Source organism: Hyaena hyaena, unplaced genomic scaffold (assembly GCF_003009895.1).
Source record: "Hyaena hyaena isolate Hyena2069 unplaced genomic scaffold, ASM300989v1 scaffold_258, whole genome shotgun sequence".
Lineage (NCBI taxonomy): Eukaryota > Metazoa > Chordata > Mammalia > Carnivora > Hyaenidae > Hyaena > Hyaena hyaena.
In genome coordinates, this window is record NW_024080891.1 from 881888 (window position 1) to 908517 (window position 26630).

Sequence of the window (26630 nt, forward strand, 5' to 3'; positions counted from 1 at the left end):
CCTTCTTTCCCTCCCTCCTTTCTTTCCTCTCTCCCATCCTTCCTTCCTTTCTCTTTCTCTTTCTTTCCTTCCTTCCTTCCATTCTTCCTTCTCTCTCTCTCTTATTTTATTTTGAAGTAATCTCCACACTGACATAAAACTGCCACCCCAACACCGACAGCCTCACGCTGTGCCCACTGAGCCAGCCGGGCCGCCCTGTGCCTCCTACCCGCCCCCCCCCCCCCCCCCCCCGGGATTGGGACACGCCAGCTCGGCAGATACGCGCAGCGGCCTTACTGTCTTCTTGAGGAGCTCCGATTTAATAGTCTCGTTATCTTCCCTGCGCAGCTCACCTGAGGGCGAGACACTGTGAGGTGCCAGGGGTGAAGACCTTATGCAATCTCACCGAGCTTCTGAACAGACTTCAGAAGGATCACAGAGAGGACGTCTACCTTTACACCTCTGGGCACTTGAATCCCAGTAAGCTCTACAGGCCGCCCGAGACCATCCTGTATCACTGGCCCAATGCCAACAGACCCAGAGGGGAGACCGTCTTCAGCGTGGGAAAGCCCTCTGATAAGACGATCGCCCAGATGAAAGACGCACTGGCTTATTTTACCCTCAACACAGCTCTGGGGCCAAACGAGGCCCAGCACACCCCGCTGTTCAGGTATTTGAACCCAGCGGCACACAGTCCACACACTTCACAGGAGGGTCTCATTCAGAGGAAGGCCCTGAGAAGAGAGGGCTCTCCGGAAGGGCGGAGGAGAGAAGAGCTGAGGTTGCCGGAGATGAAGGTTCTAAGGTACCGAACCGTGGAGTCCAGCCGTCAGTGCGCGGTGCCTCCCCGTCGGGACGATGAATTCCACTACATCAGCTCGTACTTGGGCGGCATAACGAAGGCAGACAAGTACAGGAAGTTCTTGCGTTTCCAAAAAGAAGTCCTTGCAAAGCAAGATCTCCTGAAGAGCGACTTCACGGGGAGGGAGGCGGCCATATGCCAGGAGAGGAAGCTGGAACAGGTGAGGAGGTTGGTTGCGCAGACCCGTGGGCACACGGCTCCAGCCCCACGCTGAGGGGTGGCCGTGCGCACTCAGACACCTCGTTTGCCTTTCCGGGTGGGATGTAGTGTGTCCCCCCCCCCCCCGGGGCTGAGAACATCTGACATGATGTAGCTCATGACAGGGAGAAGTAAAAGGAGGCTGAGCCCACACCCTGAGTCAGTTGGAGGGGATTTCATAGGGAGAGCTCCAGCTCTCTGGCAGCTGTGATAAATACAATGTTCATGGATTGCAGATGCACCTGACAAAGGGTGTGCCTCGCTCGCTCTGAAAGCACGTGAGGGGAGAGTGAGGCGGGGGTGGACAGGCAATGTAGGTACATTCTCCCTGGAGCCGCTCGTGTCTGTGGAAGGTAATACAGTGTGATGGGAGGCACTCTGGGGAACCCCCAGGAGCTGTGAGGCCTGCACAGTGACCGGGCGTGAGATGCAAGGGAGACGTGGCAGCGTGCCTGAGAAGTAACCCAACCCGGAGAGGGCAGTCGCTGCCAGGTCCAGTGGGAAGAGAGAGAGCCTGCGGGTGCAGTGAATCCTTGAATACAGGGTGCAAGGGGGTGAACGCAGAAAACAAAGATAGACACGCCTGGGACCATCAAACAATCAGACCCTCTCAGCACTGGTTGGAGGGACTCAGCGGCACCTTGGTTTGCTGCCTGGCTCCGCCCAGACCGCGCCCTGGGCTCCTGGGAGCTGGGCCCTCTGATAGAAAGCCCCAAGGAACTTCTCATTCCTCCAGCCGAGAAACGATTCGGAAGGAAAATTAAGACATCCCGAAATGTCTGGTTCTGTGTTTCCACCAGGAGCTCCAGAAAGTATGCGCATGTGACCCCCAGCAGTTCAACAGACTGCAGGTCTATGGAAAAGCCTTTGAAGATATTTGCAACAGCTCTTTGATATTTGGTGATATCCTAAAAGAAGTTAAGGTAATAACACATGTATATTTATCCTGTAACAGTTGAGAGCCACACATGACATTCCACACACCGGACTGCAGTTCTCATGGAATTTCTGCCTGGTACCACGGCCTCCATTCTACGGAGAAGGAAAGTCACTCACAGACTCAAAGTAATGTGCTTACGGCCACGCAGATCACAAATGGGCCGTGTGAATGCACAGCCCGCTAGCTCACTCCTAAAACCCATTTTCCCCCACTAAAGCTGCCCGATTATTTGCGGCCTTTTATAAATGGTACACATGTAACATACACACATTTATAATTATGCATAACAATTTTATATACATTCTTACGGAATCGTAAGTTTGTTGGGATTTCATGATGAACGCGACCTTCATATCAAAGGCGAGTTGAAATGGGGTGTTTACACGTCTTCCTATTATCCAGATCCTAAAGACAAGGATCCTTAAAAGCAGGGATAGAGTGGCCTCTCTCCAGAGAATGCCCCCATCCCCAGGGAGCCCATCTCAGGCAGGTCAGCAGGACCCAAGTCCACAGAGCACATGGCAGGAGACCACGTGCTGTGTGTGTGTGTCCTGGTCTTTGATGATATTTTTCTGAGGTGATCGACAGTTAACTCTCAAACCTGCGTCAAGGTTGATGAGATTTTATGCACTTTATCATGTGTGCTGGTTAATATGCTGAAGGAACATTTTATATTTTTTGAAATGATCTAAACTGACATCCTTAACTTCCATATTACTTATACATACAAAGAAGCTTACACTGTGGTGTTGAACACATTTTCAATAGATTTTTTTTTTTTTGGTAGGATGAATACGAACTCTACATGGTGATTCTTCTGCACTCCCAGACCGCGTCACAGTATGAGGTAACGAATGATCGTACAGGTGCCTAAATGGGGCCTGTGTCTTCGTTCCTTCATGTTTCATGGGCAGGAGAAAACATTCAGAGTCCGAGAAGCCCCAGCAGTAGCAACGGTGTATGCCTTGGACTTGAGGCTGAGGGACCTTGTGGGTGAGGACTTGACCTTCTGCTCACAGTGAGCAGGAGCGCTGGGGTGGGGGAGGGGCATACGCATGGCTTGTGTTGTGCCCACGTCTCTGGCCACCAATTCTCAGGGATCTCTGTGGCTCCTCCTCCCTCTGTAACCCTGTTGTCGCTCGGCACTGGGCCTCTCTTTTCTCCGTCTTTCCCTGGTTATATGGTGTGTTTGCTCACCTCTGTACCGATAGCCCCCAGCCGTCTCCGTGTCACCCAGGTACTTCCTGGGAGTTGCAGATTATACCTGTGTCCAGATGTCGGCACATAGGTGTCTGGGGCGGGCAGATTACAGACCTAAAAATAGGGAGATTATCCTGAATTACCAATCTAATCCCACGGGCCCCTGCAAGCCGAGGCCCACCTCTGCTTCCCTGGCTGGGGTCAGAAGGGGAGTCTGAGAGACTCCCCATGATGGAAGGATTCCGTGGCCACTGGGGGCTCCGGGATGGAGGGCCCTGGTGCAGGCCCTGGGGAGAGGGGTCCGGGAGCTGAGAGCTGGCAGGGACGGGACCTCAGTCCTACACCCGTGAGGAAGCGAGTCCTGCCAAAGCGAGCCTGAGTGATTCTGCAGGACATTCTGTCCCGGAGCCTTGAGAAAGGAAGGGAGCCCGGCCGGTACCGTGATCTCCACCCAGGAGACCCTGGAAGGGCCCAGCGGAGCCACCCAGACTGCAGCCCCACAGGACGGAGATGAGGAGTTCCTTTAAGCCACTACATTTGTGGTTACTTGTTACGACAGCAATAGAAAACTAAGAAACTGCCCCATAAATCTCTCAAAACAGCATTTCCAACTTTAAGCTGTCCTTTATTGCACTTTAACTACCGTGTGTGTGTGTGTGTGTGTGTGTGTGTGTGTGTGTGTGGTCCTTATCTCACTGATGCCTAACAATGGCCTCCTAGATTATACATTTTTCCCCACGAGGCAGCTGTGCTAGGCTGAACAGTGTCCTCCAAAACACTGTGTCCACCCGGAGGCTGTGAGTGTGGCCTTACTGGGAACTAGGGTCTGTGCAAATATAAGTTATGGTGGGTCCTCATCCGGTGACTGGTGTCCTTCTAAGAAGAGGGGAGTTTGGACCCCGACACAGACACTGGAAGCAGAGACCAGAGTGGGAAACATACTGACATAAATCTCTATCCCCGAACCATGGAGGTAAGCGCATAGAAACAGCCCGGGAACATGGATGGTGCTGTGTGGGTGATTACCAGACAGCACGCACGGAAGCCATGTAAGTGGGCACTGCCCTGGGGGCCCTGGGGCTCAGTCGGTTAAGCGCCCGACTCTTGATCCCGTCTCAGCTCATGATGTCGGGGTTTGTGCCGACACACGGCGCCTGCTTGGGATTCTCAATCTCTCTTAAAATAAATAAATTTAGGGGAAAAAAGAGTCCATTGCGATGGCTACAGCGCAGCACGCGCAAATGCACGGCGTCAGCGCCTAACTGCGGACAGCGCCCTGGCCTTCTCTCCCGCTGAGGTCCCTCCTGTGGGTGTGCTCGCAGGGGAAATGGACTGTGAGATTCCCTGCATCATTCACAAGAACTAAGAGAATGTAGCATTGCTAAAACAACCTTCGACTTTTTGAATTCAATGAAGTTTAAGAAGCCGATCTTATAAATTGGGCAATACAGTTTCCTTGTATTTGAAAAACATCACAGCATTACAAGGAGGTTCGTTCTGATTTGCTCCATAAATCTTTTCTTTTCATCTGTAATTTATTTAATTTAATTTTTTATTTTATATTTTATTTTACTTTATTTTTGACGTAGACCTGGATTGCTATAAACTTCCCTTTTAGAACAGCTTTTGTTGTATCCCAGAAGTTTCGGACTGTTGTGTTTTCATTTTCATTTGGTGCCACGTACTTTTGGATTTCTTCTTTGATTTCTTCATTAACCCATTCATTGTGTTGTAGGATGTTATTTTGTAGCAAGGCTCTTGCACAGAGAGTCATGACACCGAGGCTTTTCTTTCCAGGAGCAACTGTTAAGATTGTGAGGGATGTCGTCACATACACGTATAACCAGGATATCTTGAGGTTGTGGGTTTTTTTTTTCTTTCCTTAAAAAGGAGACTCTACCGCAATTTAACCTCCATGTATTTGTGGTCTTTCCAGATTTTTTCTTGTGGTTGATTTCTAGTTTCCTAGTGTTGTGGTTAGAAAAGATGCATGGTATGATTTTGATCCTTTTTAACTTGTTGAGACTTGTTTTGTGGTCCAGTATGTGATTTATTCTGGAGAATGTTCCATGTACACCTGAAAAGAATGTGTGTTTTGCTGTTTTACAATGGAATGTTCTAAATATATCTATTAAATACACCTGGACCAATGTGTTATTCAATACTGTTGTTTCCTTGTTAATTTTTTGATTGGATGATCTGTCCATTAATGTAAGTGGGGTGTTGAAGTCCTCTACTATTATGGCATTACTATCAATTTCTTCCTTTATGTTTATTATTAACTGTTTTATGTATTTGCGTGCTCTCATGTTGGGCGCATAAATATTTACAATTGTTCTATCTTATTAGAGTGTCCCTTTGTTACTATATACTGTCCTTCTTTGTCTCTTGTTACAGTCTTTGTTTTAAGATCTATTTTGTCTAATGAGAGTATTGCTGCTTCAGCTTTCTTTGACATTTATTTGCATGATAGATGTTCCTCCATCCCCTCAATCTGCAAGTGCCTTTAGGTCAGAAATGAGTCCCCTGTAGGCAGTTTATAGACGAGTCTTGTTTTTTATCCATACTGTCATGCCGTGAATTTTGATTAGAGCATTTAGTCTACATTCAAAATAATTTTTGATAGATATGTGTTTATTGCCATTTTGTTACTTATTTTATGGTCATTTCTGAAGTTTTTCTCTGATCCTTTTCTTTTCCTCTTTCATGGTTACTGGCTTTCCTTTGTGATATATTTGGATTTCTTTCTTTATTCTTTGTATATATGTTATTGGTTTTTGACTTGTGGTTACCATTATTATTATTGTTTGTATATAACGTCTTCCATACACAGCAGTCTGTATTAAGTTGATGGTCATTTAAGTTTGACCCCATTCTTCACTCTTCCCCTCTCCACATTCTAGGTACATGGTGTCATACTTTACACCCTTTTGTTCCTTGGGTTCCTTTGCAGAGTTTTTATAGAAATATCAGGGCACCTGGGTGGCTCAGGCGGTTAAGTGTCTGATTTTGGCTCAGGTCATGATCTCACTGTTTGTGAGTTCAAGTCCCATGTCGGGCTCTGTGCTGACAGCTCAGAGACTGGAGCCTGCTTCACATTCTGTGTCCATCTCTCTGCCTCTCCCCTGCTCTCTCTCTCAAATATGAAATAAAACATAGAAAAAAAATATTCATTTTCACTGCTTTTGTGTTTCCTGTCTTCACACTGTAACTTTTGTTCTTTTCTTTTACTCAAAGCATCCCCTTTAATGTTTCTTGTAGGTGTGGTTTAGTGGTCATGAACTCCTTTCGGTTTTTTGGTTTTTTGTTTTTTTGGTTTTTTTGTCTGGGAAACTCTTTATCTCGCCTTCTTTTCAACATGAAAGCCTCACTGGATAGATTATTCTTGGCTACAGTATGTAACTGTCTCCTTTCGTATTGCCCCTTTAAAAATTTTTTCCTTTATTACTACATTTTGCCCATTTTAATTACAATATGCATGGTGTGGATCCGCTTTTGTTGATTTTTTGGGGGGTTCTCTATGCCTCCTGGATCTGGATATTTGTTTCCTTCCCCAGATTAGGGAAGTTTTCAGCTATTACTTTTTCGAATAAATTTTCTGTCCTCTCTTCTCTCTTTTCTTCTTCTGGGATCCCTATAATGGGAATGTTATTATGTTTGATGGGGCCACTGACTTCCCTAAGTGTAATCTCATTTTGCATAATTCCCTTTTTCTTTCTTTTGTTCAGCTTGATTACTTCTCATTACTCTGTCTTCTGCGTCATTAATTCATTCCTCTGTTTCTCTCAGCCTGCTGTTCATTGCATAAAGTGAGTTTCTCATTTATTAAACCTTTTCTCTGTGCTGTGTTATTCTTTTTTTAAATTGTTTTTAATGTTTTATTTATTTCTGAGAGAGAGAGAGAGAGAGAGAGAGACAGCGTGAGCAGGGGAGGGGCAGAGAGAGAGGGAGACACAGAATCCGAAACAGGCTCCAGGCTCCGAGCTGTCAGCAGAGAGCCCGACGCGGGGCTCGAACCCACGAACCACGAGATCATGACCTGAGCCGAAGTCAGATGCTCAACCTACTGAGCCCCCCGGGCGCCCCTGTTATTCTTTATTTCTGTGTTAAGGGTCTCACTGATACCTTCTACTTCTTTCTCAAGCCCAGTGAGTATCTTTATGATTACTTTAAATATTCCAGGCATGTTACTTAACACCTGTTTCACTTAGATTTCTGGCCATATCCTTGTCCTGTCCTTTCGTTTGGGACAAATTCATCTGTTTTCTCATTTTGTCCAAGTTTCCGTGGGCCTGTTTCTGCGTGTGAAGAAGGTCAGCTACGTCTCCTGTTATTTAGGGCAGTGGCCTCATGAGGAAGAGACGAGGGAGCGCGCGGCGCCCCCCGCCCCCGGGCCGTGCTCGGGAGTGTCCCCCGGTGCCCTGGGTGCACTGTGCTGCTGCGTCCTGGCCGGGTCACGCTTCTGGCCGGGATTCTGAGGAGGCTGCCCGGGGGGTGCTTGGTCCCCTGCCTGAGCGTGGTGCGTTGTAACTCGGCGTGCTCTCGCCGGCTTGTGAAATGAGCCTGCTGCCAGCACCGCTGGAGCCCGGGCCGGCAGAACCCCCAGGCTGGGAGACACGGGGTCGCCAGGGGTCCGGCCGTTCTTCGCGGCAGTTTGGGCTGCGCTGGGGCTGCAGCGAGCGTGGCTGGGAGGGCCGGCCCCACTGAGGCACAGGGCGGGCTCGGGGGCCTGGCGGAAGCAAGTTAGGTAGTGCGCGTGCAGCTGGCCCTGTGCCCGGCGCCTGCCGGTGCCCTTGTTCTCGGCCGGGGTCCCTGGGACGCGTCGTCTCTGGAACACGCTCCGAGACGGGAAGTGCCCTGGCCTCCGATTGCTGTTCCCACACTGCATGTCCCTGGGCCGGCCGCTCTGCCTTCCTTCCCGCAGCAGCCCCCGTGCCCTCTGGGCTTCCCCTGGGCCAACCCGCTGCGCTTTAAACTCCAGGCTTGAAGCCCCACTGCTTGCGAGAGCTCGTGAAATTCAGCCCCTCTCGCTTTCCCAAAGCCAGTTGCTTTGGGGATTTGTGTCCACCGTGTGGGGTCCCCTGTGTGCTAGTGCCTCTCCTACCCTGTTTGCAATCGTGGCTCCATCCCCACCACACTGGCAAGGTCCATCTCTCCCAGACTGTGTCTCTGCGCTTCTTACTCTCTGTGATGTGACTTCTTCTCTCCCTTTATTTGTGGAGTTTGTTCGGCTAGTCCTCAGGTCCATATCTGGGGTATTTAGGATGATTTAAAAAAAAAAAAAAAAGATATATTGGGGAGCCTGGGTGGCTTAGTCGGTTAAGCGTCCGACTTTGGCTTGGGTCATGATCTCGCGGTTCCTGGGTTCGAGCCCCGCGTCGGGCTCTGTGCTGACTGCCAGCTCAGAGCCTGGAGCCTGTTTCAGTCTGTGACTCCCTCTCTCTCTGACCCTCCCCTGCTCACGCTGTCTCTCTCTCTCCTAGAAATACATACTCTCTCTCTCTCCTAGAAATACATAAAAAAATAAAAATAAAAAAAATAAAAATAAAAAAAGATTTAGTATTTTGAGAGAGAGAGAGAGAGAGAGAGAGAGAGTGTGTGTGTGTGTGCGCACGTGCCGGAGAGGGGACGGAGGAAGAGGGAGAGGCAATCTTTTTTTAAGTTTATTTTGAGAGAGAGAGTGAGCAGGGGAGAGGGGCAAACTAAGAGGGAGAGATGATCTACTTTATTAAGTTTATTTATTTTGAGAGAGAGAGAGAGAGAGAGAGCAAGTGCAGCATGAGTGGAGAAGGGGCAGAGAGAGGGGGAGAGAGAGAATACTGAGTAGGATCTGCACTGTCAGCACAGAGCTCGATGCAGGGCTCATCTCATGAACTGTGAGATCATGACTTGTGCTAAAACTAAGAGTCAGATGCTAAACTAACTGAGCCATCTGGGCACCCCAGAAAAGTAAGCTTTTGTTTGATAGGAATAAGCAAAGGATCTAGTTGGGGGCCTACCCTGTTGCTTAGTTTTTGAAGTTGAGTCCAAAATGAACATATGTGTGCTTATTTCAACCAAACACCAGCATGAAAAGTCCCCTGGCCCACAGGACATCAGCTCTTCTTTCTGTTTCTGGAAACATGGCAGCCCATCGTCTAAAGCAGAGACCTTGTCTCTCCACGTATGAGTCCAGCACTGCTTTATATCCATGTAGAATAATTGCATTAAATGGTTTTTCACTAAATAACTGGTGCGGATGATAATATACTTGGAGCACTTTATTTAGCATTTCCTTTCCCCACACAAACCTACAGTGAAACCCCACCACTTTTTAATTGTCTTAATAAAATAGAACCTTAAAATTTTTTTAAACAATATCTTATCCAGATCTTCACATGAAGAATTATCCTTCCTCTGATATTTTCCTCTCAATTCTCAAAATCCTAGAATTTCTGTTTTGACTCAAAATCTCTTGAACACACTGTAATAACTAAGAAGGAACATTTTCACCCTTGCTGTGTGTCTCACCCGCCATGGCCTTGCCCTGCCTAGATGCTGCTGGCCAACGCCAAGGGCCTGGAGAGGAGGTCTGTGAAGACAGCAGATGTCAGCCGGGCCAGGGAGGAGCTGAGAGCGACTGTGACGGCCACCAGAGCAGCCCTGGAGCGGAATGACAGGTGAGGGTTAACAGTCTGATTTGATCTATGCTGGGTTCTCCTCTTGTACAATGTATTCAAACCACACGACAAGCATATCCTTAAATCTTTCCTGCATTTGTTCCGGGAGGCACGTTGCGTCCCCTCATAGGGTGCCCGTCATCTGGCCTCTTTCCTGAGCCACCACATCTGGGACTGGGAAATTCAACCAGACCTGGTGTTTGTATGGGGAGGCTGGTTTGGGATGGGTTCTGAGGGAATCTCGTCTTCCTTGGTGGTCCCCTGGGGACCTGCTGGTAGGTGACGCTGCAGCAGAGCGGTCATTCGTGAATGGGCTTATTCCTTTTTTTTTTTTTTAAACTTAAAACAATCTTTTAACCTTTCTGTAGAGTCTTCCAGATGAAATCACAATTGGATAGGGCATATTTTTTGTAGAGGATTAAAAAAAAAAAAGATTGACGCAAAGCCAGCACACCCAAAACATCCTCAAAAAAGCAAAACAGGAAACAAGAAAACAAAAAACAAAACTGCCTTCAGTATAACCAGAAGACAGAAAGCATCCAAACTTCAAAATATTTGAAAATTTAAAAATGTACATCAAATGGCAGTGAATCATTATCTACTGTTTTTCTGCAAAACTTCATGACAGAAAGGGCAGTGGGGGAAGAGAGAAGAATGGATCTGATAGAAGACCTAACATGATCTAAGACCAGTGAGAGAGAGAGAGAGAGAGAGAGGGAGGGAGGGAGAGAGGGGGAGGGAGGGAGAGAGAGAGAGAGAGGTTGAGACAGGCGAGGAGAAAAAGGGAGGGAGAGAGAGAGAGAGAAGGAAGGGTGGGGAGAGAAAGGGGGGATGAGGGAGGGGGAGAGAGAAGGGGTGAGGGTTTTTTTTTTAATGTTTGTTTATTTCTGAGAGAGAGGAAGGGAGACAGAAGAGCTGGAGCAGCCGCTAAGCCTACAGCTGTGAGCCCAATATGGGCTCAAACTCACGAACCACGAGATGTCAACCTGAGCGGAAGTTGGACACTGAAGCACTGAGCCACTGAGGCGCCCCCTTTTGCAAACTTGTATTAAAGATATGCCCCTTTCACTTCTGCTGAAATGGCCTATGGGACTTTGAAAGGGATTGAATTGATCTGGTGGACTGCCTGGGGGAGTGTCGTCATCTTGACCACATCCCATCTTCCAAGCTGTGATCCCTCCCTCCTTCCCTCTTTACCTTCCTCCTTCCCTCACACCCTCCCTTCCTTTTTAAAACATAATTTATTGTGAAATTGGCTGACATACGGTGTGTACAGTGTGCTCTTGGTTTCAGGGGTAGAGTCCTGTGATTCATCGCTTACATACGGCACCCAGTGCTCATCCCCACAAGTACCCTCCTCAGTGCCCATCCCCCATTTTCCCCTCTCCCCCGCTCCCCCCATCAATCCTCAGTTCTTTGTATTTAAGAGTCTCCTGATTTGCTTCCCTCCCTCTCTGTTTGTAACCATTTTCCCCCTGTCCCTCCCCCATGGTCTTCTGTTACGTTTCTCCTGATCCACATATGAATGAAAACATATGGTATCTGTCTTTCTCTGCCTGACTTATTTCGCTCAGCATAACACCCTCGAGTTCCATCCATGTTGCTACACAGGCCAGATTTCATTCTTTCTCATTGCTGTGTAGTATTCTATCGTATAGATAAACCACATCTTCTTGATCCATTCGTCAGCTGATGGACATTTAGGCTCTTTCCGTGTTGTGGCTATTGTTGCGAGTGCTGCTATGAACATAGGGGTACATGTGCTCCTATGCATCAGCACTCCTGTGTCCCTTGGGTAAATTCCTAGCAGTGCTATTGCTGGGTTGTAGGGTAGTAATATTTTTAATTTTTTTGAGGAATCTCCACGTTGTTTTCCAGAGGGGCTGTACAAGTTTGCATTCCAACCAACAGAGCAAGAGGGTGCCCATTTCTCCAATCCTTGTCAGCATCTGTAGTTTCCTGAGTTGTTCATTCTAGCCACTCTGACAGGCATGCAGTGGTATCCCTGTGTGGTTTTGATGTGTATTTCCCTGATGATGAGTGACACTGAGCATCTTTTCATGTGTCTGTTGGCCATCTGGATGTCCTCTTTGGAAAAATGTCTATTCATGTCTTCTGCCCATTCCTTCACTGGATTATTTGTTTTTTGGGTGTAGAGTTTGGTGAGTTCTTTATAGATTTTGGATACTAATCCTTTATCCCAAATGTCATTTACAAATATCTTCTCCCATACTGTCAGTTGCCTTTTACTTTTGTTGATTGTTTCCTTTGCCGTGCAGAAGCTTTATATCTTGATGAGGTCCCAGTAGTTCATTTTTGCTTAATTCCTTTGCCTTTGGAGATGTATTGAGTAAGAAATTACTGCAGCTGAGGTCAAATAGGTTGTTTCCTCTTTCTCTTCTAGGGTTTTGGTGGTTCCCTGTCTCACAATTAGGTCTTTCATCCATTTCGAGTTTAGTTTTGTGTATGGTGTAAGAACGTGATCTAGTTTCATTCTTGTGCATGTTGCTGTCCAGTTCTCTCAGCACCATTTGCTGAAGAGACTGTCTTTTTTCCATTGGATACTCCTTCCTGCTTTGTTAAGGTTTAGTTGGCCATACACTTGGGAGTCCAGTTCTGGGTCCTCTTTTCTATTCCATTGGTCTATGTGTCTGTTTTTGTGCCAATACCATACTATCCTGATGGTCACAGCTTTGTAGTAGAGGCTAAAGTCTGAGATTGTGATGCCTCCTACTTTGGTTTTCTTTTTCAATATTACTTTGGCTATTCAGAATCTTTTGTGGTTCAATATAAATTTTAGGATAGTTTGTCCTGGCTCTGAGAAGAATGCTGGTGCAATTTTGATTGGGATTGCACTGAATATGTAGAGTGCTTTGGATAGTATTGACATTTTAACAGTATTTGTTCTCCCAATCCACGAGCATGGAATGTTTTTCCATTTCTTAGTGTCTTCTTCAATTTTCTTCTTAAGTTTTCTAGTTTTCATCATACAGATCTTTTACATCTTTGGTTAGGTTTATTCCTAGATATTTTATGGTTCTTGGTACAATTGTAAATGGGATCAGTTCTTTGATTTCTCTTTCTGTTGCTTCACTATTATTGTATAGAAATATAATCAATTTCTGTACATTGATTTTGTACCCTGCAACATAGCTGAATTCACATATCAGTTCTAGCAGCTTTTTGGTGGAATCTTTTGGGCTTTCCATGTAGAGTGTCATGTCATCTGCAAAAAGTGAAAGTTTGACTTCTTTTTTGCCAATTTTGATGCATTTTATTTCATTTTGTTGTCTTATTGCTGAGGAGAAGACTTCCAAACTATGTTAAACACCAGTGGTAAGAGTGGACATCCCTGTCGTGTTCCTGATCTCGGGGAAAGCTCTCACTCAGTTTTCCCCCATTGAAGATGATATTAGCTGTGGGCCTTTCATAAATGGCTTTTATGATGTTTACATATGTTCCTTCTATCCCGATTTTCTCAAGGGTTTTTTAAAGAAAGGATGCTGTATTTTGTCGAATGCTTTTTCTGTATCTACTGACAGTATCATATGGTTCTTATCCTTACTTCGATTAATGTGATGTATCACACTGATTGATTTGTAGATATTGAACCATCCCTGTAGCCCAGGAATGAATCCCACTTGATTATGGTAAATAATTCTTTTTATATGCTGTTGAATTCTATTTGTTGGTATCTTGTTCAAAATTTTTGCATCCATGCTCATCAGGGATATTGGCCTCTAATTCTCCTTTTTTGTGGGGTCTCTGTCTCGTTTGGGAATCAAGGTAATGCTGGGCTCATTGAATGAGTTCAGAAACTTTCCTTCTGTTTCTATTTTTTGGAACAACTTGAGAGGGATGGGCATTAACTCTACTTTAAATGTCTGATAGAATTCCCCTGGGAAGTCATCTAGCCCAGGACTCTTATTTGTTGGGAGATTTTTGATAACTGATACCATTTCTTCACTAGTTATGGGTCTGTTCAAATTTTCTCTTTCTTCCCACTTGAGTTTTGGTAGTGTTTGGGTGTCTAGGACTTTGTCCATTTCTTCCAGGTTGTCCAGTTTCCTGGCATGTAAATTTTCATAGTGTTCCCTGATCATTGTTTTCATGATAAGTCCAATTTCATTCATGATTTTATCATTTGGGTCCTCTTTCTTTTCCTGCTTGGGGTTTATCAATTTAGTTTATTTTTTCAAAAAGCCAGCTCTTAGTTTCATTGATCTGTTCTGCTGGGGTTTTTTTGGATTCTATATTATTTCTTTCTGCTCTGATCTTTATTATATCTCTTATTCTGCTGGCAGAGGGGTGAGGTTTGAAAGGGAGGGAGAGAGAGAAAGAGAGAGTGGTGAGGAGAGAAATGGAGGGAGAAGAAGGGAAAGGGAGGGAGAAGAAGGGAAAGGGAGCGAGAAAGAGAAGGACAGAGGGGTGGAGAAAGAAAGGGAGAGGGAGGAGGGAGAGACAGAGGGAAAGGGAGAGACAGAAGGAGGGAGGGAGAGAGAGCAGCTTCCCTAAATAATAACACAGAAGTTACTGGTCGATCTGTCAGAGCACTAACTTAGAAGGAATGGACTTCAGAGTGAGCATGGAAGCAAAGAGCCAATTCTGAAATGATCATATGGTGAGAACAAGTTTAAAAGGAAGTGATCAGCATCCTTTAAAACAACAGAGGCGGGGAATTTAGAATCCCATAAAAGTAGGAGATTGAAGGGCACACAACCCTTCCACTACTGTTCTTTCTTTCCTCCAAAAAAAAAGGTTATCCTGTAAAAAAATCAAAATAAAATACCCCAAAACAACAACAAAAGCCTCCTTTGCTATTTCGACAAAAAACACATCCTCTTGAATCAGGAACCTCACACACCACCCAAACCCCTAGGCCTGCCCCCAGAAATGCATAGGTACAAATGATCTCTGTCTGTACAAATGACTATCAAGAGAGAACAGAAAATGAGGGCCCAAGCAATTTAGTTGATGAAAATCTCTGCCACCCAACAACAACAAGAATTTGGAGAAGAAAACTGCCACAACTCTCCAAACTTAAATATTCCCTAAAGAGCATTTCTGGATATGAAAACGATCTTGAGTCAGTAATGTAAACAATAAGCACAGCAATTAATGACAATAAAAAGGAAGATGTAAATCAAGGTTTGGCCACTGAGGAAAGATAATTGAAAAAGTCAAAATTATGTCATAGATCCAGACGAAGTTAGGACACTCCCAAGCAGGAATCGTCTTGAGTGACAATACAATAAAGAGCATTAGAGAAAAGCGGAACAAGCAAGAGAATGAAAATGAGATGAGAAAAGAAAAACATCAGAGAAAAAGTGGTTGAGGTAGAAGACAGGCAAAGAAGATCCAACGTACATATTAAGTCTCAGGAGAAGAAAAAGCAATGAGACAGAACATAATACTTAAAACTGTAATACATTAAACATTTTTAGAAGTGAAATACCCTGTATCTATATACTGCAAAGACTGTTAGGATTATTATTAATTCATTTAATCTCTTAACATTGGGGGTCATAATACCTTTCTGTTTCTTTTAATCTCTGATGAAATGAGCTAATGTATGTGAAAATATTTAACCATTAGGCCTCTTGCAGGCAGGCAGCATTGACTCATTTGTGGTATTGATATTTTTAACCAAATCACAGGGGTTTTCTGTCCATATTAACTCCCCCTTTGCCCCCCTCGAAATCTATGAGAAATAATACAGTTGATTTAGTTTAGTTTCTTTGTTTTTGGGAACCAGGGGGAGGATACAAAGAAATTATAAGTGTTTTCATTTGCTTCTTTTAAAATTTCTGTTTGTTTTTATTTATTTGTTTTGAGAGAGAAGGAGAGAGTCTGAGTGGGGAAGGGGCAGAGAGAGAAGGAGACAGAGAATCCCAAGCAAGCTCCATGCTCAGCACAGAGCCCACTGTGGGGCTTGATCCCACAAACTGTGAGATCGTGACCGGAGCCACAACCAAGAGTTGGACACTTAACTGACTGAGCCATCTAGGCACTCCTAAAATTTCTTCTATTTCATGTTTAGCATAAGTGTAGTGGAATTTGTGAATTGTGTCTGTGGGAGGAAACCAGAATGCACAGGGGACATGTAGTGTGTGTTCCAGCCACAGTGATGTGCTTCCACTGCCCCCTGTCTGTTCTTCATCTCAGAGTGTAAATGCTAGTTTCTGTGCTTCCCGTCTTTGTAGAAATTCAAGTAACACAACAATATCTGCAAACAGTAGAGGAGATCATTGATTTTATATTCACCAGCCTCTTCAACTGGTGGGTTGTGCAGCCTTGGTAAGAAAGTATTCTTTTGTTTATTTAGTTTGACTGATGTAGGCTCTCATTTTATATAGATTTTCAAATGACCTTTTTTGATCGAAACTAAGATCACTTTGTATTTCTCAATGTTTTAAAAAGACCTGTGGCATAAAACAGATGAAAGATGAAAGGTGTAAATGGAGTTCTGATATTTTACTATTTTTTTATTATCAACCCTGTAGACTCAGAAGTGAACTGGAGACAGAGCACAAGTTGCTGCAATCTGCTAAGGAAAAATCAGGCAAGTAATTGTGTGATGCTGTTCTTCTGACCTTTGGGCGGAGAATCTTCACGTTCTCGTCCATGACTTAGGGTCTCCTGCTTTTATTTATTTGGAAGCATTTTCTTTTTTTTTTTTCTAGAGAGCTGATTAAATTAAATTTTATTTATATTTTTTCCATCAAGTTCTTTAGAAATATACAAGTTTTCCTTTAATCTGAAGTGGTTTATTTTTATTCATTTTTAAAGTTTTTAACGTTTATTTATTTTGAGAGAGAGACAGACAGAGTGTGAGCAGGGGAGGGTTAGAGAGAGAGGGAGACACAGAATCGGAAGCAGCTCCAGGCTCTGAGCTGTCAGCAGAGAGCCTGATGCGGGGCTCAAACCCACGAACAAGATCATGACCCGAGCCGAAGTCGGACGCCCAACCGACTGAGCCACCCAGGCGCCCCTAATCTGAGGTGGTTTAAACGAACTACTTTAAAGGCACAGGAAGGAGTTCATCTCACTGGTAGATCCGTCAGGGGGAAGATTGTTACTTCAGTTTCTGTTGCTTTGGGCACCTTTGGTTTTCCAGTTTCTCTGGAGCTGATACAACGTGTGCACTAGTTCACTCTTCTCTAGGATCTTTGTGGTTTTTAGTGGAACGCTGAATTAAGTCAAGTTTTATAGAAAGAATTCTGTCAAGTTTTGAGGAAGACATTTGGCATAGAGCCTAAGAAACTGACCAAATGAGGGCCGCCTGGGTGGCTCAGTTGGTTAAGCTTCCCCCTTCTCAGCAGCTTTTAGGATGTACTCACAGATAGCACCCGTTTTAAGTTCTTAGAAGAACTTGGCCTCACAGGTTCTCGCTGGGGTCTTTTGCTTCCTTCTGCTAGTTCTTTCCTCCTGTGGACGACACCGGTGTGATTGACCTGCGGGCCACCTTCGGGGGTGTCTGGAGGGGCTGGCTCAGGGCTCGTCTTCTGACCCCTTCTCAGGGCTCCGGGGGTGGTTGGCCCGTCTTTCTCCTGCACACATGTTGCCTCTTCTTGGGATCCTCTTACAGGCAGGTCACGGATGGGACTCCAGGTCACTGTTTTCTGGGTCCTTGCTGTCTCCTAACACAAGCCCACCATTTCCCTTTTTGTCTCAATTTTAATGTGAGTATAATTGACACGCAACGTTTCGTTAGTTTCAGGTGCACAGCTTGGTGATTTGATCAGTTCACGCACGATGCTGTGCCTGCCACACACACGGCCACCAAGAGTCCCAGCACGTTGTTGTCACAGTATCCTTGACTGCATTCCTTATGCTGTGCTTTTCATTCCCGTGACTTACTCATTCCGTAACCGGAGGCCTGTGTCTCCCTCTCCCCTGAGCCCCCTTTACCCATCCCTCCATCCCCTTCCCTCTGGCCAGCGTCAGATTATTCCCTGTAGTTACTCCCCTCCTCCCCCTCCTCCTTCTTCAAGATTCCATTTATGAGCAGATTCATATAGTATTTGTTTCTTTTTTCTTTTAAATGTAAGGGCTCTATTGCTAACTGCTAACAGGATAAAATGAACAGAGATAAAAAATAATAAACAAGAGGACATACTAATTTCTAGAACTGTAGCAAACTTTTCTTAATATTTGATTCCAGCTCTTGCTGACACTTTTCCAGTGCTACTGAAGAAATCTGGTGGCCTGTGTTCATTTTTTCCCCCCAAAGCTTTCTCATTCAGGAGCCTCTCTGCCAACCATATATTTTCTGTGGAATTTCCCCATTTTCGTACCTCAGTCTTCCTCCTTAGGTAGGAAAAGGCTAACAGTTGGGTCATTTGAGTGACTTTATGCTCCTTTTGACTTCTATGCCCTCAGTTAATTGTTGCAGGTTAAAACCCTCAGCTTAGGCTAAGGTAGGGAGCAGACTTTGTGGGTAGAAGCTGAACTCTGGCTGTTTCTGCCTGCTTGGTTAGTTCCTCGTGTATCTGCTTAACTAGTTTCCCAGCTAACTCACCTTCAGAGTTTTCTCTTCTTCCAAATTTGGCAAGTTGAATAATGGTGGTGGTTTCCACCTTGCTCACTATACGCAGGTAAGCATTATCACTCTTTCGAATTGCCTTTTTTTCCTTATCAATAAGGGGTAGTCATTATTTATCCAAAAAATTTGTCTTACTACTCTAGTGAGTTACATATGATGAGTTGCATTCTAGTCAGGATGTCACTGTGCTGTTGGATCATCAAATACTGTCAGCGGTGACTTGCTCTCAATGTCATCATCTCTTTTCTGAATCCTTAGATATTGACCTTCGTTAGAGCCTGGCATGTCTTTGGTTCAACACACACATCTTTGAGTTCAAATCTTTCCTGCCCAGATCTACTTTTTAGGCTTGAGATCTGTGTATCCAACTTCCTTCTGGATGTGTCTACTTGAGTATCCCATAGGTGCCCCTCAACCCACCACATCTGAGACTAAACTCTCTGCTTCGATGAACGGCATCACCAAACACATGGAGGTCAAGTTAGAAAGCGTGTGGCAGAATCTTCCCCTCCTTACCCCATCAACCGCTTCAGCATAGCTGGTCGTTAATGGCCAACATGGAATTCGAACCCAGCTCTCTTACCTCTCTGCTGCCTTGAACTCACTTCTCTCCCACCGCATCTGTTCCTAGCTGTAGCAAAGCTGAAACCTAGGGGTTATTTTGATGTCTACCTCTCCCTCTACATTCAGATCCCATCAGTTGCCAAGCCCTCCTTGTTTCCATTCCCTAAATCATTTTTGTAGCTCTCCACTTCTCTCTGCGACAGGTACGATCCTGCTCTGATCTTGTTTGAATGATGGCAGTAGCTTCCTGACTCATTTTCCTGTCCCAGCCCTGGTCTTTCTCCTCCACTTTCGGTTTGGTAGAGTGACCCTTGTGTGCTTGGTTTATCCCAGCTCAAAAGCCTTCAACAGCTTCGACTGATTTCCTAACATAGATTATAAGACCTTTTCAGATCTTCTCCTGCTTCCTCTCTAGTGTAATTTATTGATGCCACTCACCCGGCCCTCAAAGTCCCCACACTACTCTATAACTTTCTTTTTACTGAAATGTGGCAAAATCTGCTCTTCTGCTCCCCCTCCCCCAGTCCCCTTCTGCTTCCCCAACTCCTGTTCATCCTTTGGTCATCAACTTTGTCACACTTCTGCAAAGTCGTCCTCATACCTTCCCCCCACAGTGTTAGGCGCCCAGATGGGGCACTCCATAATTACTTTTTGATTATATAAATGAATTTGTGCTTGAAGCTTGAGTTACATCATATTTTATGGCAATATATAACATGCATTATACTGTTAATAATGCCTAATACTAATAATAAGACATGACATACTAAATACAGTAATACTTTGCTTTTAAAAATATTTTCAGAATCATCTAAGAAAAGTGTAATGGATGAGGATCACCTTACTCTTATTGAAAAGGTTGAAAAGAAGAGGTGTGAAATACTCAGCAAATGGGATGAAATTCAAGCTCTTGAAAGAGAAATTAAAACAACTTTGATTCATACTGGAATTTCACATATCACTGAAAATAGGGTTAAAAGCATAGAGGTATGTAGTTTATTTATTTCAATGTTTACATTGGTCTTTTGCTTGAAGGGGTTGGCAAACACATGAAGCAATTTCATTTTGCCATTAGGTAAAAAAAATGGAAAATTTTGTCCAATATATTTTAATTGTGAAACGTTTGTAGCAAATGATTAGAAGAATGAAGAGATCTAGCAAAACAACAAAAATAAAGGTGATAAAAATTATGTAGAGTTCTGTTAAGGTTCAGAGTGGATCTCTTTCAAGTCGACTAATATCTCTTGACAATTTTGTATAGAAGGTGTTTGTCGTGAAGGTGATGACAGCCATCATTTAGTATCCGATATGTACTAATTTGCTTGAGGTGAAGCTCAGAGGGGTTCAGTGACCTGACCAATATGACACAGTTTAGAGGTGGCAAAGCTGGGATTCGAGCTTAATACTTTTGGGGTTCCAAAGCCCTATGATTTTCATTGTGTCACATTGAAACTTCATAGTTCGATTTTCATTGAGTTGAACAGTTATGCTAGAAGATAGGAATTAGTTACTGCCATTGAAAGGAAAGTCCACTATATTAAAAATAGTCTTTAACAATTATTACTAACCATTTTTGACGAACCAATGATGAACACTATAATGTTAATTGTAGTCTATGTTTTAAAATGTTCTATGATTCTTCTTTTTCTCATGGTTATATAATTACAAAGGTTCTCCCAGCACTGTTTTTTAAAACTTTTTTTTAAAAAGGAGAATTATAAAGTGTATAGGAAGTTAGCAGTGGTTTAAACGTATTTTGACTTCTCTTTCTTTGAAAATAGTTCAGATTTCCTTCTGTGATTTTGTTTACAGACTGTTCATTTTTAAATGGAATCATGTCCTGAGAATGAACACTAATTTACAGTTGAATTTTCAAACTTTGCAAATAATATGTTAAAGCTTTAAATCTTGTGATACATTTACATTATTATCACACATGTAATGTTAAGCCATGTTAAATTTTCCTTCATGATTGAAACCTCTTAACGTGGATTGAATCTAGGAAATCGAAGAATCTCTATAAGGGTTCCATATCACTAATTTATATTACTTTAACTCTTTATTATTTATATTTTACTCCTTAAATCAAATGCTAGAAGCCATAATACAATTGCATTTACTATCTTATATAGTAATTCATTTCTGGTTTTGGATTTGAAATATGTCATTTCTAAGCAGAATAAAACATAACTAAATGCATCAAGGATTTACGATGTGCCAGATACTACTGTGAACATTTAAAAAATACTATTTCATATAATTTCCAACAACCTTAAGCTATTATTAGCCTCTTTTTCGGATGAGAAAACCACAGCACCAAGCTAAAGAACTTGATTGAGGTCACAGTGAGAAAGCAATAGAATTGGGATTAAAGCTCAGTTTAGGTTTTTAATTATACGCTATCCAGATTCACTGGTGTAATTGCTAATACTGTTCAATATGTCAACTATCTGAAAGAGCAGGTGTTTACACCCTCTGCCCATCATGATTTTGTTCACAATTATCTTGACTATTCTCATTCACAGCATCAAATATTTTTCAAGTTTCAGCAATAATACTCTTAGTATTTTGACTATGTTTACAATGAACTTATGGATTAATTTGGGAAGAAGTTACAGCTTTGCAATATCAACACTCCCCTCAAGGGTCATTTTATATTTACTTAATTTATTTTTATGCACTGGTTCCTCATTTTTTATGTTTGCTATTGTGACTTTATGGTGTCTGTTACTATTGTTAATGGGAGCTTTAAAAACATTTACTTTACAGTTTATAATTAGTTATTGCTGGTATATATGTGACTTACTGATATTTGTATTTTTATACTGTATTCAGCCACTTTAACAAATTCTGTTCTTAGTTATGAAAATTGAGGAACTGCTCTAGAATTTCCCTAAACCTCTCTAGGTTTGTGTACTATCAACCCTTATCTCTACTAGCGTTTGCCCCCTAGAGGGCTAGGATCTTTCTGTCTTACTTACTACATGTCCTTCCAGTCATGCTTTGTTTATTCATGTTTTCAAATGATGTGCTATTGGCTGCTTTTGAACTTAGAATAACGTCATTTATGTATTTTTGTTCCATAAGTGGGTAAAAGTATTTAACATATATTCTTAACCAAGTATCTTACTTTTAAAACCATTTCTTCTTCAGAATGAAGCTATGAAATTGGAAACAGCAAATAGAATTTTAAAGAAGAAAATACACGTAAGTTTATGTGAATCAGTGTTTTTCAATAGAAATATTTCCTGTAGTGCTGTGTACTTCTTGTATTGTGTCATACACAAAATAGGAATATATGTGTTATCTTTCTAAACGATAACTTTCTGTAATGCTAGGAATATCTCACTACGTGGACATTAGCTTAAAACTGGACAGGTGTAATCTAATAGTGAAAAAAATAAACGTCCTTTTAAAATAGTTGGATATACCAATCAGAATTGACCATTTCTCTAACCCTTCCACGCATAACAATGAATTGTAATGAGTTTACTTGATGAAAAGGAATCTAATGAACTGGTTCCTCTAACGACTTTCAGGATAGCCCTCCAAAATTCGTACTAAGAATCTGCTGCTTAATGGATTATAGTTCTGCTTCTAGGATGTAGGTATATTCCTCTGTATTATATACTGTATAGATGAGTACGTTATGCCTGATTCCAGACATTGTATTCCATTTTGGTTCAATGTTATTGTTAATATATATTGCCAATACCATGCCATTATACATGCCCTAATGATTTTTTGTTCTTGGTAGATGATTGAAAACAGTGTGAAGCAGAACATAGGGGAGCATAAGATGAGTGAGCAGGAGAAGCAGTAAGTATTGATGCCGTGGTAAAAGAAGTGAGACAATCTCATGCTACTCTCAAAGCCATCCATTCAGATCTAGATGAGACTAGACCGTCCTTTTGAGATGTTTATATTCACGAGTGTTAAACATACATGTTCCATCCTTTCCTGTGCTTAAGAATGCTTAGCCCAAGATTTAAATTTCAATCCATACATACTATTTAGCAATGTAGAAGTAGGTTATTTGGAAAGAACTGAAGAATTGAGGCTAACTTCTCATGGGCAGGGATCCGGAATGGGGGGGAGGCATGTGACTGGGACATGCCTTTCTTTTCTCAAAGTATATAACTTTTGGACATATTAAATTTTTGAAGAGCCCTATACTGGTATTACTCTGACGATTTTCATTTAAAAATGAAACGGCTGGGGACACCTGGGGGGCTCAGTCAGTTGAGCGTCCGACTTCGGCTCAGGTCATGATCTCACGGTTCGTGGGTTCAAGCCCCACATCAGGCTCTGTGCTGACAGCTCAGAGCCTGAAGCCTGTCTTTGGATTCTGTGTCTGCTTCTTTCTTTGACCCTCCCCTGCTCACGCTGTCTCTCTCTCTCTCTCAAAAATAAATAAAACATTTAAAAATAAATAAATAAAAATGAAATGGCTGATTTACATTATCTGTTTTACACGTTTAGGCTTCTATAGTTAATTTTCTTGGAGTTGGTGCTACAATTCAAATCTCAGGATTTGGTGAGACTCAGGGCAACATAAAACCCCTGACGGGTTAAGTAGGGAAAAGACTTAATTTGTAACAAGAATAAAAAGACATTTATTTGTAGGTGGCCTAGGCTCAATGATAATATTGAGGGACTGGTGTTCTTCTCTCTTCCTTCTCTGTTTCCCTTGAGTGTGGCTTTCCTCCTCAATATGACTGTCTTCAGGGGCACCTGGGGGGCTCAGTCTGTTAGGCGTCCGGCTTCCACTCGGGTCATGATCTCACAATTCATGGGTTCGAGCCCCGCATCGGGCTTTGTGCTGGCAGCTTGGAGCCTGGAGCTGCTTCGAATTCTGTCTCCCTCTCTCTCTGCCCCTCCCCCACCTCATGAACTCTCTCTCTCTCTCTCAAAAATGAATAAATATTAAAATGTTAAAAAATTATGGCTGCCTGGAGACATGAATATATGCCCCTCAGAGAAAGAAGATGAAAGAAAAGGACAAAAGTCAAAGAGCTTCTCCTGATGAGGCTTTTCTGTTTTATTTAGAGGGGAAGGCCCTTGCAGCGACTTCCACCCATCTCCCATCACCCAGCACTGTGTCCCAAGGCCATGTGTAGCTGCAAGGGAGTCTATGAAATAGAACACCCTACCTTCCAGCTTACATGGTAGACGAAGTCACCAGAGAAGGGGTTCGAATGGTTGCTACGTGAACCACAGGGGCAGATCCAGGTTTTGTAGACTCGTCTGTTACACTGGGCGTCCTCAGTGGAAAATAAGAGGGAATTACGAATACCAAATCAGGGGGGCTCCTTCCATAGGTTTGGCCATGACAGAGAATGGATCTCATCATTATCTTCAAGGTAATGCTGCCTCACTGCGTAGTCTGGAAAATGCTGCAGGGGGGCTGTGCCGGCAGAGAGAATCGTTGCTACATCCAAGGCCAAAATGCTACAAAAAATCCTCTAAAACCTAAGTGGAGGATTACAAAGTCTCACTGCGTGTTTTTGAGTAAATATGTCCTAAAATAGATGTTTATGTAACAATTTTCTTTTATGCTTAAGGCACCTTTTTTCTCATCTATTGTATTCATTTGTTGTATTTAAGGAAACTTTGGGATTTCATCAAAGAATTTGCAAACTTAAAGGAAACAGACAATAACCCTCAAGGGACTGGAAAAACGACTGATGGAAATTCACAGCCACCATGTACGTAGCGTGAATGTCTGCAGATGTACACATTAATGAAGATACATCTCATTTTGTCAGTTTCTTTTCAGTTTTAATTTCTAATAAAAATTAATGTACTATATGTATCCTACTCAAGATATGGGAATAAATACACGTATGCATGAGATTAGTTTTACTTTGTGTACATATTCATAACAATAGTTCTAAGAGTATTTTCTGCTTTCGTTCAGTAATTTTCTCCAAGGAAAAATACTTTCACTTATTTGATAGGAATAAGAAATTCAGCACTGTTGGGGCTCCTGGGTGTCTTAGTCAGTTCAGCATCTGACTTTCGCTTAGGTCATGATCTCGCGGTTCGTGGGTTCGAGCCCCGCGTCGGGCTCTGTGCTGACTGCCAGCTCAGAGCCTGGAGCCTGCTTCAGTCTGTGTCTCCCTCTCTCTCTGACCCTCCCCTGCTCACGCTGTCTCTCTCTCTCTCCTAGAAATAAAAAAACAAAACAAAATAAAAACAACAACAACAAAAAGAAATTCAGCACTGCTACAGTACAGATCAAATATTATTTGCCAATGCAAATACATTTAATATATACAATATACATTAATATATACATTACATATATACATTTAATAAAACATAGTAATCCTATAATTAACATTCGCTTAATTGAATCATCCTTACTAATTGTAAGTGTTGCAGTGCTCTGAAACATTCTCACACTGGCATGGCTTTGCACCACACACATCTTAACTGATTGTGATCTTCATGATCCATTGTGACTTGGATTTTTTTTTGACCCCCATTTTGCCTGTCATACAGTCTGAATGCTTAGAGTTAATTAATACAAGTTCACTTTTTTTAAAAAAAATTTTTAATGTTTTTTTTATTTATTTCTAGGAGAGAGAGAGAGAGACAGTGTGAGCAGGGGAGGATCAGAGAGAGAGGGAGTCACAGACTGAAACAGGCTCCAGGCTCTGAGCTGGCAGTCAGCACAGAGCCCGACGCGGGGCCCGAACCCACGAACCGCGAGATCATGACTAAGCGAAAGTCGGACGCTTAACCAACTAAGCCACCCAGGCGCCCCACAAGTCCACTTTTTAAAAAAAAAGTTTGTTTAATGTTTATTTATTTTGAGAGATCAGCATGAGTGGGGGAGGGGTAGAGAGAGACAGAGACACAGAATCTGAAGCAGGCTCCAGGCTCTGAGCTGTCAGCACAGAGCCTGATGCGGGGCTCGAACCCACGAACTGTGAGATCATGACCTGAGCTGAAGTCAGATGCTCAACTGACTGAGCCATCCAGGGGCCCAAAACAAGTCCCATTTCTTTGGGCAACCGTGTACAAGGATGTTATGAAAATCAGCGTAAGGGTGGAGTTACAAGAGGCATTTGACCCTAACTTGCAAGAGCAGAGTTTGAGGTCAGAGAGAGAGAGAAAGAACAAAAGATGAGCAGGGTTTGCTTTCTATGGACCAGGAGGTCAAAGTCAGGGTGGTGTGCTCACCACAGCTCTGTTTCAATTCATTAGCTCTTCCTGGGGCGTGATTCATTCTGGTTTTAGAGACAAAAACATTGCCGCTGACGCTGCAGATGTTTATCACATACAGAGATAAACTGGACTTTACTAATGTTTTTGAATTCCCTATGTTCAAGTTGCCTTCTATATTGGTTATATATGTTCACTGGAACCTTATTAAGTAGGCATCCTATTTCCCATTATATGGACCGGTGAATCGATTTGTTTAAACTACACAGTAAAAAATTGAGCTGGGATCCAACCCAGGTTTGGTGTATTCAATTCCTAAACTCTTACACTGCGTCCTGCTGTGCCCCTTATATTTATCGCGAGCCTACATATAGGGAAACAGTCATGGTCAGTGACAGATACACCACCAGAACTAAGAAGTAGCAGACCGACTATCAAAGCTGAATTTACTTGCTGAGAAAAGGAGAGCCATTCACTCAAGAGATCAGATTCAGGGATGATCCGATGACA

At 43.2% G+C, this 26630-nt stretch overlaps 1 protein-coding gene across 1 annotated transcript in view; it reads left to right on the forward strand.

Annotated features, from left to right (window-relative positions):
* CUNH6orf118 (chromosome unknown C6orf118 homolog) overlaps positions 1 to 24806 on the forward strand; it is a 27961-nt gene extending 3155 nt beyond the window's left edge. Inside the window, exons 2-10 of the mRNA XM_039245520.1 lie at positions 328 to 1001; positions 1840 to 1962; positions 2767 to 2826; positions 9714 to 9838; positions 16342 to 16400; positions 19753 to 19934; positions 22101 to 22154; positions 22705 to 22766; positions 24555 to 24806. Of these exons, the coding sequence (XP_039101451.1) occupies positions 328 to 1001; positions 1840 to 1962; positions 2767 to 2826; positions 9714 to 9838; positions 16342 to 16400; positions 19753 to 19934; positions 22101 to 22154; positions 22705 to 22766; positions 24555 to 24663 (1448 nt within the window). The 3' untranslated portion in view covers positions 24664 to 24806. The remainder of the gene's footprint in view (positions 1 to 327; positions 1002 to 1839; positions 1963 to 2766; positions 2827 to 9713; positions 9839 to 16341; positions 16401 to 19752; positions 19935 to 22100; positions 22155 to 22704; positions 22767 to 24554) is intronic.
* Positions 24807 to 26630: the final 1824 nt, after the last annotated feature.